The sequence below is a fragment of the Parasteatoda tepidariorum genome, chromosome 4, assembly GCF_982258835.1.
Source record: "Parasteatoda tepidariorum strain Cologne lab strain chromosome 4, Ptep-v5.0, whole genome shotgun sequence".
Lineage (NCBI taxonomy): Eukaryota > Metazoa > Arthropoda > Arachnida > Araneae > Theridiidae > Parasteatoda > Parasteatoda tepidariorum.
The window spans coordinates 59,673,451-59,688,649 of NC_141758.1; the positions used below are offsets into that span (position 1 = coordinate 59,673,451).

Here is a 15,199-nt window from a genome sequence, read left to right on the forward strand (position 1 = left end):
ATAAATAACCCAAATATTTCTAAGACCTCAGTTCATTAACATAACAGCTACCTAAACTGATTTATTTATAAACCTTCTGTAACAGAAAGTACAATTTTAAAATCCTTTACACCCTTTTATGCTTCCCATTTTGCCATAATGTATGAAAATGTGATTAAAATCTCTGCAAGTTAGAATTAGGTTTCAAAGTGATTCGCCTCATGCAACGAATCCGAGTCTGTTTCACCGTTCCATCTTATTACACAAGAATCTCTCACAAGCCATCTCTCGACCACCACAGGGTTTCGAATTACAGAGAGGTGACCATCAGAGATGGAAGACGAGGTTGATAAATGCCTCTCCTTCTCACTCTTGATGGATAAGCCACTTACAAGAGAAATGAGAGAAGTACTATTGCGTGTAAGAGGAAGACACGGAATTGTGAAACAAATAAGTGGAGTGATTTATGGTTGTCGAATGGTAAAAGCAGATCCCTTTTCCGTAAAAGAGGAAGCTGATGGAAGCGTTCGATTCCGGAATGTATCAATAATTTTATTGCTTAAATATTAAAATCATGGACAGTTATAAAAATCGTGGTAGACTGCATGCAATATATTATAAACTCAAAGTGGTTTGACTTGAATGCAGACTTAAATCGTTGCACTTAGAACTAAATGGCGAACTGTTGACGTTCCACAAAATTTCTTCCTATAGATCGCAACTCAACTGCAGAACTGCATATTCCTGGTACAGAGATTGTTTAAGAGATACAAAAATTCTTATCAGCTTTATTTTATTTTTATTTAATTCGTCGTTGAACAACCGAGCCCACTTTGGGTTTACGACTACTAATGTTCAACTCCGTAGCCTTGTAATTTTTGAACCAGTCCAGAAGACAAGGAAACTCCTGTATCAGTACCCCCAGAGGTATTAATTTGTTATGGGAACATGGAGGACTTTGCGACTCGACAGATTTAACATGCATCAGTCACCATTTACTACACGGGGAGTCTTTGACCGGCGGGGCTCGAACCCACGAACTCTCGGATATGGGCCCAGCGCCCTACCAACAGGCTATTTCGGCCCTTCTTATGAACAATAGTGCAAATCCTTGTCTCCAAAATGGACTAAACAGAAAACCCTTTGGATTCGAGTTTGGTGAATAAGCTGGCCACTGCATTTTTTCGCCAATGCACTTATATTTATGTTCTGGAGTAGCAAAATGGATAACTTTGGATACACAACCTTTTTTTCATATTCATGTTTGGATGCGCTGTTCGAGCAATATTTAATAAAAAAATAAAAATATGAACAAATTAATAAATACAATAAATAAACTTTGGTGATTGATGTTTAGTCTTAATGTTTATCCTTTCTTTTGTCATTTTGTAAAACTTTACTTCAACTGTATGCTAGTATCAAACTGTCTTTATTTCTTCTTGCGAAAAACGCCCATGAAACTTTAAATACTCTTAAACTAAATTCATTTATAAAATATTTCGAATAAGTGGAAGATATATTAATATTTCAAATCATTTCTACAGAGTATAGACACTGTACACTATTGTTCCATCGATATTATGCTGACATGACACTTTATTCTCAAGAAATTTTATTCCTCAAGACAAACAAAACGTTATCTAAAATTCATTCGGACATCAAATTCGAACCTAGCAGTGACATTAGTATTCCACTATACCGTTCAGTAATAAATATATATTACAGCACGCGACGTAATTTACTGCGTTGAAGCTTTTACAACTCAATTGCCCATCACTTTATTTTACACCATACTTATTCTTCTCATTTTAATTCCCAAAAACCAGCTTTCTGTCTGGGTCATTATGGTAACCAGCTCTCATTAAAATGACATTTATATCAAAAATACCGACTACTATTTGTAACTTACAAATTCCATCACAGTTCAGGAAAAAGCGAGTACAAATATGAATGATAAGTACGTCCCAGTGACGTAATTAGTATTCTAAGGCTCTTCTACTTAAACTGTTCTCCCACCAGCTGTGTAATATTTTAACTCAAACACTCGAACAATCTTATCTCTTACCTAACATACCTGTAAAAGAAGAGTTGAATGGAGAGGTCTCATGCTTACCATATTTACCTCTCGAATCGCTATGCACACAGAGATGTCCTTGGCTGATTGTTTTATCAGTAAGTAAAGTGAATTACTGCGATTGAAATCGATGAAAAAAAGAGAACGGCTTATATCTGTATTATCATTTTAATTAAAAATACATAAAAGCACTTTTTCGTGATGAAATTAACAAACTTATCTCGAACATGATTAATTTTTATTTAATTATTATTATTTTGTTTTTATTAAGCGTAAAACTTCATTTTACAGTTTTAATTTTTACTAAAATTAACCTTTATAGGGTTATTTCTTTTCTAGTAATGTTACGTTAAGACAATTTTAGGATTAAGAATGATTGATAAAAAATAAATCCATTCAGTTGATTACCTTAAAATAATTTGAAAGACCATTTTTTTGGAGAAAAGAAAGGTGAGACTTTTTATAATTTTACCAATTGTAAGGAATCGGTCACAGGTTTGAACTCCTGTACTAATAAATTCTGCGTTTAAAAATAAAATTAAACTTGGTAAGAAAATAATAAATTCATAAAGCACAAGAGAAAATATCTCCAGTGAAGGTATCACTTCTTGATCCTACACTAACCTTTACTGTTATCCCCATTTATATAAATGAAGTCCTTTATTAGCATTATTTTTTGTATTTTCGAGGTAATCAGAATATGGCTTCAAAATCTATTCGTGGGGGCTTCATGAGGGGTTAAAATAACTATGCTCATCAATTTTTAACATCCTTAATGCATTAAATATCCTCCAGAAACCTTATTTAAATTTTTCTTATTCCGAAAATACTTACATAATTTTTTTAGTAAGATAATTGTTTTTGTAATTAAAAATATTTCATTTGTTATATAATTGTTTTTGTAGTTAAAAATATTTCATTTGTTATACAATTGTTTTGTAATTAAAAATATTTCATTTGTTACATAATTGTTTTGTAATTAAAAATATTTCATTTGTTACATAATTGTTTTTGTAATTGAAAATATTTCAAGTTAAAAAATTTATGTTTATCCTATAATGGCTGAATCGAATCTGATCATGCAACCAATACAAAATTGTGTAGAGTGCCACCTACGAGAAGCATAATCCGCATATATTGGTTGCGTGATCAGATTCGATTCAGGCATTATAGGATAAACATAATTTTATTGTTATTAAAAATATTTATATTATAGAGCTTGTTTGTAACGCCTAATGCAACTCACTCAAACGAAGATTCACTTATTAATTCAAGAAAGAAACGAACGATATTAACCCGAAATAAACGTATTTCACAATTGATTGAGCCATTGAAAATCCAAAAGTTTTAATCACTTAGCTTAGAGTTTTTTATCAACCACTTTAAATTTTGAAAATTTGGAGATCAGGTGTTTTCTTATATCTTACTTCAGACTAGCATACGAAGATTATAACTTTTAAGGGTCTTACGGCTGATATTTTGGTTCAAAATTTTCTGTCGCGCAAAAGGTTAAAAGCTGAATTAAAAAATCGATATTTTTTGTCACATGCATTAAAAATATAAACGTACTCAGGTTTTAAAGTGAAACTACCATTCTTTGTGTCTGTGATTCAGTCACTGCTATTCTGCACAGATCTATAGCAAATTAAAAACGTTTAATTTGAATTGATTTTGAAGTCAATCGGGTAATCAGTTCATGAGAAAATTGTTATAATTCTAAGTAAAATTATTATTACATTTTAGAAGGCAGGCTATGGATGCACCGAGACAATTTTAATATAATCTAGAGCAAAAGAAAAATATCGATTTTTTTCTTCCCTAATTGTTTTATAAAATTAATATGTTTATTATATCAATAATTAGAACCTCATTAATTCCACTAACAGCCAAATACTATTCTCTACAAAATTCTTACATTTAATCTTAAACAAAACTTTTTATTAAAACCTGCTCGTTAAACACTGTGTTTTGTTAATTTTTGGTTTAAAATAAACGAATTCGACTATATATAAGGTATTAATATTTTTCATATTAATAAATACGAACAAAATATTACATAAAAAATATTAATAAAGAAGTTTTTAAAAATACTTATTTATTTTTTTCATACTTTCATAGTAAATTTAAATAACTAAAAATACGTAAAAGGAAATATACATACATTATTTGTACTTGATTCAGTCCTTCGAAATCATCAGCTCTGATCACAGTTATATTGTTTCCTTCCAGATTTCTGAAAAAGATATCCAAAAGTTACAAATCAATAAACTCAATGAAATAAAAAATAACATTTATAATATAATATTTATAAATGTAAATATATTAACACAGTAGAGATGTGTGAGCTAGGGCTTGAATTATATTATATGGCTTATATTCATTTAATCAAATGCATTAATATTGTGGTTTTTAATGGGAACCTGTTTTTCATAATATTTTGCGTCAAGGGCTGGGATAGCCTGGTTGGTACGGCACTGGGCCCATGTCCAAGAGTTCGTAGATTCGATCCCCGACGCGCTGAAAACTCCCAGTATAGTAGACGGTGACTAATGCACGCTAATCTGTCGGGTCATAAAGTCCTCCATATTCTCGTAACAAAACATATCTCAGGGGGTATTGATCCGGGAGTTTCCTTGTTTTCTGGATTGGTTCAAAATTACAAGGCTACGGAGTTGAACATTAGTAAAACTCAAAAATTGGGTCCGCTGTTCAATGATGGTTATAAAATAAAAAATAAAATATTTTGCGTTGAAATTAAAACGGGAGATATTCCAATTGTTTGCTATTAGTAACTGATTGATTAAACTGGGGAACAATTTTCTTATTGCATTTATGGAAATACTTAAAAAAATGGCAATTTTAATCTGTTTTTGCCAAAATGCACAAGTTCTCAATGTCGCAAAAATCACAAATGTTACAACACAAAAAAGCAACTTATTTTTGTTTTGGTTCTATAATGAAAAACCAACATCAGCGACAAATTATAGATAGAATGAAAGAAGGAAACACGGAGATAGTTACCAACTTAAAGTTTAAAATTTTTCTCTGCATCTCCGTGTTTTCCTCTTAATTTTTGTGTTTGGTCACAGATCAAGATTCTTTTTTTTCTTCTCTCCACAGAATCGAAACTATAACGTATTCGATTATAAGGTGTTATTTGTGCTTGCCTTCACATTGTTTGAATAATATTCAAAGTTAACCCTTTCTTCACCTCTTTACAACTGTTCTTAGATGCTGTTGAACTAGAGTTATTAATGCTAAGGATGATGAACTTAAGGGCTATTGTCATCCAGAAATAGGCATAGAAATCTCTTCAAAGGACGGCCTTGACATATCTTGTGCTACTGAGGATAAAGAATTTTTTTTTAAATTTTGAATATAAATTTAAATTTGAAATCCTCAAATATACATTAAGTTTCTTTGAACTACGTTAAATAACTGAGTATTAGACGAAAAATTTAAAATAAAAATGACCTTGGCTCATTGATAAGAATAAATTTAACTTAACTATACAAATGCTACAATAACATAAAAATAACGAAATTGACTTTCAGAAAAATTGAATTTTTTCTCCTTGGTTATAAATGCAAAGAAATTCTATAATATGCATTTTTAAATTGAGAAGATTTTAAAGGAATTTCGTGAGGGGGTGTATAAGCATAAAATCGTGGTAAAAAGTCACGAGTTACACCTGCTGATGGGAAGACGTCTATCCTGTTCGTGACGTCAGATTCGTGACCGTTTCTGACAGAGGAGAAAAATAAAAAGATAAAAAAGTAATGGGTGTTAATTCGAGAAATGCTGCCGGAGACGATTAAGGGATGGGGGAGAGCAGCGATATAGGGGGTACTGATTTCAGTTAAGTTCTTAAAAGCACAAAATGAATTAAAATATAAACTATTGCGAAAATCCTTGATATATTTCTTTTTATAATCAAGCAAAAACTTTAAATCAAATTGTTATATAGAACTTAATGTTAATTAATTAATATATGCAATAATAATTAGTTAATGTAATAATTTAATATTGTACAATACCAATATGTAATTGTTTGGCTTGTAAGTGTAGAGAAAAATTAACAACGGCCACAGAGCAAACTAAATATTACAAATGGCGAATTAAAAATCTTTCACCAGTTTGCCACTTTTTTTGTCGAAAATGAACCATATATATATATATTTTTTTAATAAACATTGAAATAGAGTTTTTTTTATAGTATTTTAAAAATTACTCATTTCACGCGTGTTTCGTAATTTTTTTTTTCACTTTAGAAATGAACCTTGTAATTAAATAGATAATCCCAATCACTTTTATTTCTTCTCATTCACGTCTGGCAAGTCTGGAAAATGGGAGTCTGTTTTTGGGCGCTTGAAACATGGACTGTTTTTTTTTTCTTCCTTTTATATATTTTTGAATCGTATGAAGTTTTAAATCAATTAAGAACTTTGTAATGCTTTTTTTTTTGAGAAATTGAGAAATGCTTCAAAAGAATTGCTTCGAAAGAATTAATTATCTACAGTTTTTCTACTTGTTTAAAATTTTCAATTTCCTTAAAATGTGACCTCTGATAAAAATACTGCAACTGGCCACAGGACAATTGAAAAATTGCACGATTATTCCTTATACGTATAGGTATAAAAATGAGGTTATGCATATAGGTATATACATGCAATAGTTCCTAATGAACAATGTGAAGTAGCATACTACATGTGTGTAGAATGTATGTTTTACTAAATATCTCTTTATATTTGACTAAATACGTGACTGAAAACCTCTTTAAGTGTACAAATAAGAAAATAGGAAGCGGTGCCATTGTTTTGTGTGTTCAAATTTATGTTCGGTAATAAATGCATGAAAAAGCTGAGTTTTCTCCCCGCGTTAGCTTTAATTTCCTATTCCACAGTTTCTTTTCTTTTTCTTTTTTTTTTTAATTTTTGCATGAAAGATGTTTAAAACTAGCTGTGTTTTAAAAAAAATTCATTTGATTAAAAATGATTATAAATAAAATTAAATATAATTCTACTCATTAAAAAATTAAAGGATAGAAAAAAATTATGTGAATGATATGTAATGTAGACCTTGGTTGAAAATTATAATTTAAATTAAATTAAAGTAAAGAAAAAATTAGAAGCAGTAAAATAAATTTTTTTTGAACAATCAATCTATAATAAATTAAGATTAAAAGTGTTTTCTTTAATGAATTACCTGTATAACTATGAGGAATTAGAAAATCAATGTAATTTATTAAGCCTAATTAGCCTACTTTTTATGGATAATTATTAATACTAGTAGTTTTATTGAAGGCGGAGCTGCGATATCCTCTATGACCTCATTGCTAATTATACATGACAAGATGTAACTTTACGAGAAACGCCCGTAATAAGTCTTTAAGTAATTATCAGTTATTTTCCATTCACTGATACTTCAGCTCAAACATCGGAGCGTGGCGAAAAATGAATGCTTTTATTATGAAAATGTTGGCATCAATCTCTGTACTAACAAAAGACGGACAAAACGGGCCATTTTTGTGTGTTACTTCCAAATATACCCTAAAAGTATCACAATATACGTTTTTTTTTTAAACAAAAGTTGGAAAACAAAACTGTATAATTTTTTTTCGCCAAGAGATCGTGGGTGTATAAAATATGTCGCAATGGGAAAGAATGAAGAAGTCATAAGAATAAAAAAGACACCTGTTGCATTGTTTGGCGAGCTTTTTGTCCATGGATGAGAAAAGGAGCCGTCATCAAGAAAAACGCCCAATTTGTGGTTTGTTTGAGTCTAGGGTTAAGTGGCAGATAAAGAAGAATCCGCCATTTATAAAGCAGACAAAGCAGTGAGGGATGGCCCAGTGTTTACTCTGCGGTTGCAGTTTTGAGTAAATATTAGGCTATAATATTACTTTCTTCCCCTTCAAGAATTCGTCAACAAGGACTGCGCTGTGTTGTTCTCTGATAGTACCTCATGAAGAATCTTTGACAGCCATATCGTCAGTGTCTCACATGGGGGTGGAGTAAAAATTAATATCGGTTTGTTGGACACTTAATATATCCAAATAATTGAAAGAATAAATTTGCTTAAGTTATTTGAATAACAGATTCGAATATCAGTGGTTTTGATCCACTTACTCGAATCAGTGAATTGAATGCCCCACTTCATATGTTCTTATCAACAGCTTTTATTCTAATCAGTGGATGAATTTTATTCGCAACAACTCAATTCAAATTTCCGTTCAATTGTCTGCTTTTGTGAAACCATGACTGGTTTTTAAATCACAAAATTGATTTTATTAAAAATCAGTGGTTCACTCAGATTTTTTATGGAAATTCATGTTAAAGTGAAATAGTGAAAGAAAAAAAATTCATAATTGCGTAAATTCGGGGGAAAAAATTCTACTTTTTGTGGGAACAAAAACTATGCTCTCAAGGAGTTTTAGTTTTAAAATTATGAAATTAAGACGTCATAGACTCAGTTTCTCAAAAGAAAAATTTTGTGGAGAGAACGTTTTCGCACTAAAATATTTGGAGAAGAATAACGTTTCAAAGATAAAAATTTTTAGTAAAAGGTCTGTTGACAGACCTTAAACAATATGATCAAATAATACTAGTACATAAATCTTGCCCGAATCGATATGGTTGAATAAACAGAAGTTGAAACAACTCAATTTGTTCAAGCAAACAATTTCCACCCAATTTATTCGAATATTCGACTTGATATATTAGAAACAATGCAATTTATTAGAGAGAATTCGAACGAAATTTGATACGAATTAACTGATTCAAATCAACAAAAAAGAGCAGTAAAGTCAGAATTTATTTTTTTTTAGTAACTGTCTCTTTTTTTCAATCTTGTAAAAATCACTGACATGCATTGTTTTTAGCAATATTATGATTCAAATTATTATCGATTTAATGACTTTTATATAATGATATCACGGATTTATCGCTAGCAAATTAGCTGCAAATAAATACGTTGAATGCCGCGATGAAATTCAGCTTCGTTGGGAAAATTTTATTTCATTTTTAGCAAAAATATAAAGAAAATAACAATCTAATCTTGACATGTTACTACCAAGAAAATAATTCGATTAAGAATATTGAACTGGTGTTTTGAAAAATGAAATTAAACCAATAACAATAATTTATTGATGTTTGAAAAAAAACTTTAGTTAATTTTTTTCAAAACTTTTAATAATATTTACGAAAAACACTAAAATATTTTATTTTTTTACATATTCATTAACTTGAATCTATACAAAAAACACAAGCTTAAATTGCGTGAATGTGAAGCTGTTTTCTTCATAGTAAAATTTCTGAAAATGGATCAAGCAGTTTTGAAGAGAAAAAAAACTTGATAGTTTCTTTTTGTAAGAAAAAAAACTAAAATAATTTTGAATTTTTAATAAAAGATTCAGGGTTTGATTATCAAAGAACTCAAGTTTAAATAAATTCAGACTTTTTTTCTCAGAAGTATTTCGAATTGAGGAAATTCCAGCTCTATAGACATCACTAGATTTAGTGTTAAAAAAATTCAAACTCTAATCACCACAAGATATATGGTTATGGAAATGTTCTATTACCTGTTCTAAGGGATTTTAGGTGGAAAAAACTCAAGCCTTAATTTTCAAATGGTATAGAAATAATAAAATTTCAGCTTTATTACCAATAGATTTAGGATTAAAAAACTTTAGAAATTCAAGCTCTTGTCACCAAATGATTAGGGTTAAAAAAGGAATTGGGCAAGCTCTGGTTACCACCAAATTATGTTTTAACATTCAAAAATTACTTAATATTTTAGTTTTTTTAGAAGATGAATAGATATCAACTTAAATGTAACAAAAATGATTCTTCTCGCAACTTCGTAATATATTCCATTTTAGTAATGTGTTTAGGAAATAATTATGATAAAATTTTTAAGCAATTCTTTTACATTGGAGAAGTTTATGAAAGCTTATATAACTTGAACTACTTTAATAAAGTAAATTCTTGTTCTAATTAGCGTTGATCTAAGTTATCTGGAAAAAAATTATAAAATCAAGCACATAACATGCCTTAGACAATATAAAAATAAATAAATAAAATGAAAGTCAATTAAAAATCTACCACTCTATTTGAAGTCAAATGTTAACATCATCCTGTCATAACATTATGTTGTTGTTGTAGTTGTTGTTGTTGTAGTTCATTTACGTCGCACTAGAGCTGCACAATGGGCTATTGGCGACGGTCTGGGAAACATCCCTGAGGATGATCCGAAGACATGCCATCACAATTTTGATCCTCTGCAGAGGGGATGGCACCCTCGCTTCGGTAGCCCAACGACCTGCACGCGAAGTCGAGCACTTTACGGTAGCACAGTTTAACGAGGACCAATACCGCACACCCTCGGTCCCTACGCAGACTGATCCAAGTGGGTCACCCACCCGCACACTGACCGCAGCCAGTGATGCTTGACTTCGGTGATCTGCTGGGAACCGTGTCTTAACGATCAGTCCACTGCGGGACTCATAACATTATGACAAGAAAAAACCCTCCAGTAGTTCTTTATTCCATTAAATGGTTGCAACAAAGGGACATGCTTGCCATAATAACGTTCCAGGGTAATGCTAGGGTGCAACATACGGCCGTTACGATTGAAACTAATTGGCCTAACTGGACGATAACATCTAACTAAGTATGACACTCCTTCTCAAGGCCCTTATGGCCTACCAGTCAAAAATATACCATAAACTATGAATTAAATCATTCGATAAAGACATCAAGAAATGATAATTGAGCAATAGGAAAATTGAGATAAACCACTTCCACCTAAGGAAGAGGTAAGCATTGGCATTATAGGCTTTTATTATCCTTTACTGTAAACATCATTAGTTGCGGTTGGTGGACCACACAGCAATGAAGATATAAGTTTGTTAACGCATTGCATGATTTGCCGTAATTTAAAAACAGGGTGTAGTGCGCATGTATATTTAAATCGAAGTATTTAATTAGTTTCTTTTTTAGGATTGTTTGAGTCTTTAATAATTAGAGATTTCTAAGGTAATTGATATTCAATGGGTTCGTTGTTATAGATGCTTAATAAGGCTTTAACATACATTAATAAATCACATCATTATGTATTTAAGAAATAAGTAAAACGATAGCTTTTAAATAAATCTTTTATTGGAAAAAGTTTTTTTAATTATAAAAGTTTTGCTTGGGACGTTTTGTTAGTTGCAGCATGACAACACCTTTAATGACTCATATATTTTTGTAGCTATGAAGCAAATAATGATTTTAATCTGACAAACGCTCTACTGTAATCAAAAACTTTGGTATAACTACTATAGTTGATGGAATAGAGCACTCGCCTGGTAATAAATCGACCCAAGTTCAAGGATGACAGGTCAATCCCTATACATATCAGTTATTTCAGAAAAAAAAATATGCTATTTACAAATCAGTATTTAATCTATACATCTTTACGTATAAAAGTAATATAACATTTATGGTACGTTTTATTTTTTTTTTTACATTTATTAATCATGACAGCAAGGGAAGTGGAGGTGCCGTATAAAAGAAAAAAACTTTTTAACAAAGTTTCAAATCATTAACTTTTTAAAGAGTTCAAATTGTTAAAATAAGAAAAAAAACAGTTTTTTAGTCAGTAATAATATTTACGAATTAGAACTGTAAAAATTTTAAATCGGGACATGCTTTCCGGTAATGCTTTTAGTTATAAAAACAAAGGGAATTTCATGATATTTTATTGTATTGTATGTCTATTGAAAAAGCTATAGTTAAAAAACTTTTCATTTACTAAAAACTATCACTAAATGCTTACAAACAATTTCCTAATTATCACGCTAGTTTTAACAAATGTGAAGGAAAACAAAAATATTTTGACGCATCAATAATTGTGGAGAAAAGATATGAGTATTTCGCATTAATAACTAATTTATGCTTGTTACATATAAAAGTAGTTTATCGATTATATGACTGCTTTATTTATTTATGTACATTTATTAATCACATCAAGGAGAAAAGTGGAGGCGTGTTAAAAGAAAATATGAATAAATAAAGCATAAAACATAACTTAATAGGCACTTAGAAAAGGTCACTGCCTTAGATTAAAGTGGCGTAACTAGACTAACAAAAAAGGGAAGGAACTACTCCAAGCAGATTAATAGGGCCTTGACATTTTTTTCCTTCCTCAGATTTCCAACATTTAGAGACGGAATCAAAAAAAAAAAAAAACATCAACTCAAATAACTCAGTGAAATATACGCATAAGAAAATGTTGTCATTATATAAATTTTAATTAAAATTACTAACAGAAATTAGCATCAAATTTTTGAATTCAAATTGTGTTAAAGTTTAAGAAAAAAATCAAATGCAACTTTCTTATTTATTGTGTAATTCGTTTTATTAAGCTGTCCGAAGTAAAAAGATGCTTCATTTTATTAAATTGTTAAAAACATAATTTGTTGAATAAGAGCCATAAAATTATCATTTAAAACGATTAGAATTTTTTAGGTAAAAATTGAACATTTTTACAACTTAGATGGCAAAAAAATTAATAGTTAAAACTTTAAAAAAAACTTTTAAACTGGAATTAAAAAGCATTAACTCGAATCCCTTTGACAAATACACAGAATATATTATAATGTCAAGTAACATATAAAGAATTAACTAAAAGGAACTTTCCTCGAAATTTTATTTAAAATTGCGCTTTAAATTAAAAAAGAATTAAAAAAAACAACTATCATATCCCTTATTTAATCTGTTTCATTAAGCTAATTGAAAAAAGAACAAGATTTTTACATCTAATTGAATTGTTATAATCTTTACTTTTATTACTAAGAACAGCTATTATATATATTAAAAGAACAGCTATTATATATCCAAGCAGCTATTATTACATAGAAGTACAGCTTTTATATATATTATACAGTTTTCAAGTATAACTGTATAAAAACTGTATAAAATTGTATAACTGATATTGCCAAAATTATCGCAATCAATATCATCTGCCTGACTTTATTTTCAGTATAAAACTATTTATTAATTTGTTTATACTATATCTAACTTAGTAGTCTAATAGTACGGGATAAAAATTATTTCATAAAAATTTATAAATAAGGACGGGAGAAGTAGTAAAGAAAGAAGTAGTAAAGAAAGAAGTAGAAAGTAGTAAACAGTAGGTGCAAAAACCTAATTTCCTAAAAATAACAAGATTGAAGTAAATATACTAAAATTATTAATACTTTAAAGAAAATATTTAAAAGCATAATAAAGAACTATGTCTTTATTTTGGTCTTATGAATCATGGTGGAAAAGTTTTGTGTATTTTATTGTAAACTCATAAAAAAGTTAAGCATTGTTAACTTAAAAACGTGCCCTTTTTAAGAAAGTAATAATCAAAAATACAGAAAATATATAATTATAACCAGTTTAATAAAACTTAAAAATATACGTAATTTTTTACATAATGTTAGATAATGTTTTATTTATTATGACGTAATGTTTTATTACTATAAGTTATTTGTATATTTTACTCATGAAATTTTTTCCCTACATATTTATTTTTAAAATTGTAATAAAAGAGGAAGGATGCTTAAAAAAAGAAAGAAATTAGTCATTATTTTGGAAAATGTAACTCTCAAATCTTTAAGAATCATTGAAGAATTTATCAGTTTCTCTTATGTGTGTCTGTACTCAAATCATCAGCTACTTAAGGTTTTATTCTTCTTTAAAGGCACTACAGCCTGTAACAGGCCAAGACCATCCCAAGTATTCTTTGACATCTGGTCCTATCCGCGGCAAAGCTTTTGAAATTTCCCTAATTTACTATACAAAAGTCCTTCTTCACCGAATCAAGCCACCTAATTTGCAGTCTCTGTTCTTTCTCATGGTTCATGTTCTAGTGGTCACGATTCTGTGTCTCATGGGATAAGTAAAAGTGTGCTTTTTTACAGGATTTTACAGATCTAAACAGATGTCTGAACCATCATCTTCTATTGCATCGTTTTACCAAACGCTTAATAACATGTGTGCAAAAATTTATTTTCATTTTTTTGTTTCCTACAGAAGTATTTAAATTGCTAAAAAGTAATTTTAATGGTCTAAGTGAGGAAAAACTATTAAACTTATTGATGTGTTTTTTTTCGATACAAAACATTTAATTGCATGCGTGAAACAAAATATTAATAAATTTATGAATTTTTATGAAACACGTGATATTATTTTAAATAGATACGTCGCATTCTTTCTCAAATATGCCATAATATCAGGATAAAATAGAATCACAATTAACAATAAAATGAAATGTACTGTTAAACAAAACACGATTTTGTAATAAAAAGTAATAAAACTTACAACTGACTCATTAAAAACAAGTAATATGTACCTAATTTTTTTTCCTTACTTCTAACTGATTTGTTAATATCTTAGACAAAGAGAATTTTTTTTCTCTAGTGCATTTATTCTTAAATCTTAAGGAAAAGTACCTTCTTTGACTTAAAAACGAAGAAAATAGAAAAGAATTAGTTATTAAATTAGTAAAACAAACTTCCCTGGGGTTAACTTTTAATGGGACACTTCTTAGAAACTACATAATTGGAATTTTGTTCCTAATTTCTGTTTCATAATTTTTCTGTCTTTTTTTCTTCTTCTTATATTTTGAATGGTTTTTCTTTTAAGTAGTGATATTTTTTCTCTCATAGCGTCGACAATTCAGAGATGCTCTTTTTTCTGAAACCTGCCGCCATGTTAGGCTTAAAAGGTAAAGGGATTTTTTTTTTCTCTTTGATATTTTTTTCTTACTTACCGACAACATTCGTTAAATTCTTTAAGCGTTAAATTTAATTGCATTCCTCAAGGAACGCCTAACGGTAAGAAAGTATAAATTGATTAGAAGAATTTCGCGAAAAGTAAAGGATAACTAAAAATGTTAAAAATATTTGTTGGGGAAAAAAAAGGGAAAAAGTAAGCATACTTCAGCCATTTTCTATGAACATTCTAAACGAGAGGAAGAATTTTTTTTTCGCCTTTAAGTAAGTTAAAACTCTTTTATAAAAGAGTTTAAATCTCGACGGCCTTAAGACTTGATAAAAATTCCCACTTGCCTTGATTAAATTAGATTTTAGTTACCGTATTTCGAAAACATTAT

The 15,199-nt window shown here is 29.4% G+C and overlaps 1 protein-coding gene across 4 annotated transcripts in view; it reads right to left on the reverse strand.

Annotated features, from left to right (window-relative positions):
* sli (slit guidance ligand) overlaps positions 1-15,199 on the reverse strand; it is a 359,497-nt gene that overhangs the window by 248,123 nt on the left and 96,175 nt on the right. For all 4 annotated transcript variants that reach the window (XM_071182345.2, XM_071182347.1, XM_071182346.1 and 1 more), the window contains exon 2: positions 4,215-4,286. In XM_071182345.2, the coding sequence (XP_071038446.1) occupies positions 4,215-4,286 (72 nt within the window). The remainder of the gene's footprint in view (positions 1-4,214; positions 4,287-15,199) is intronic.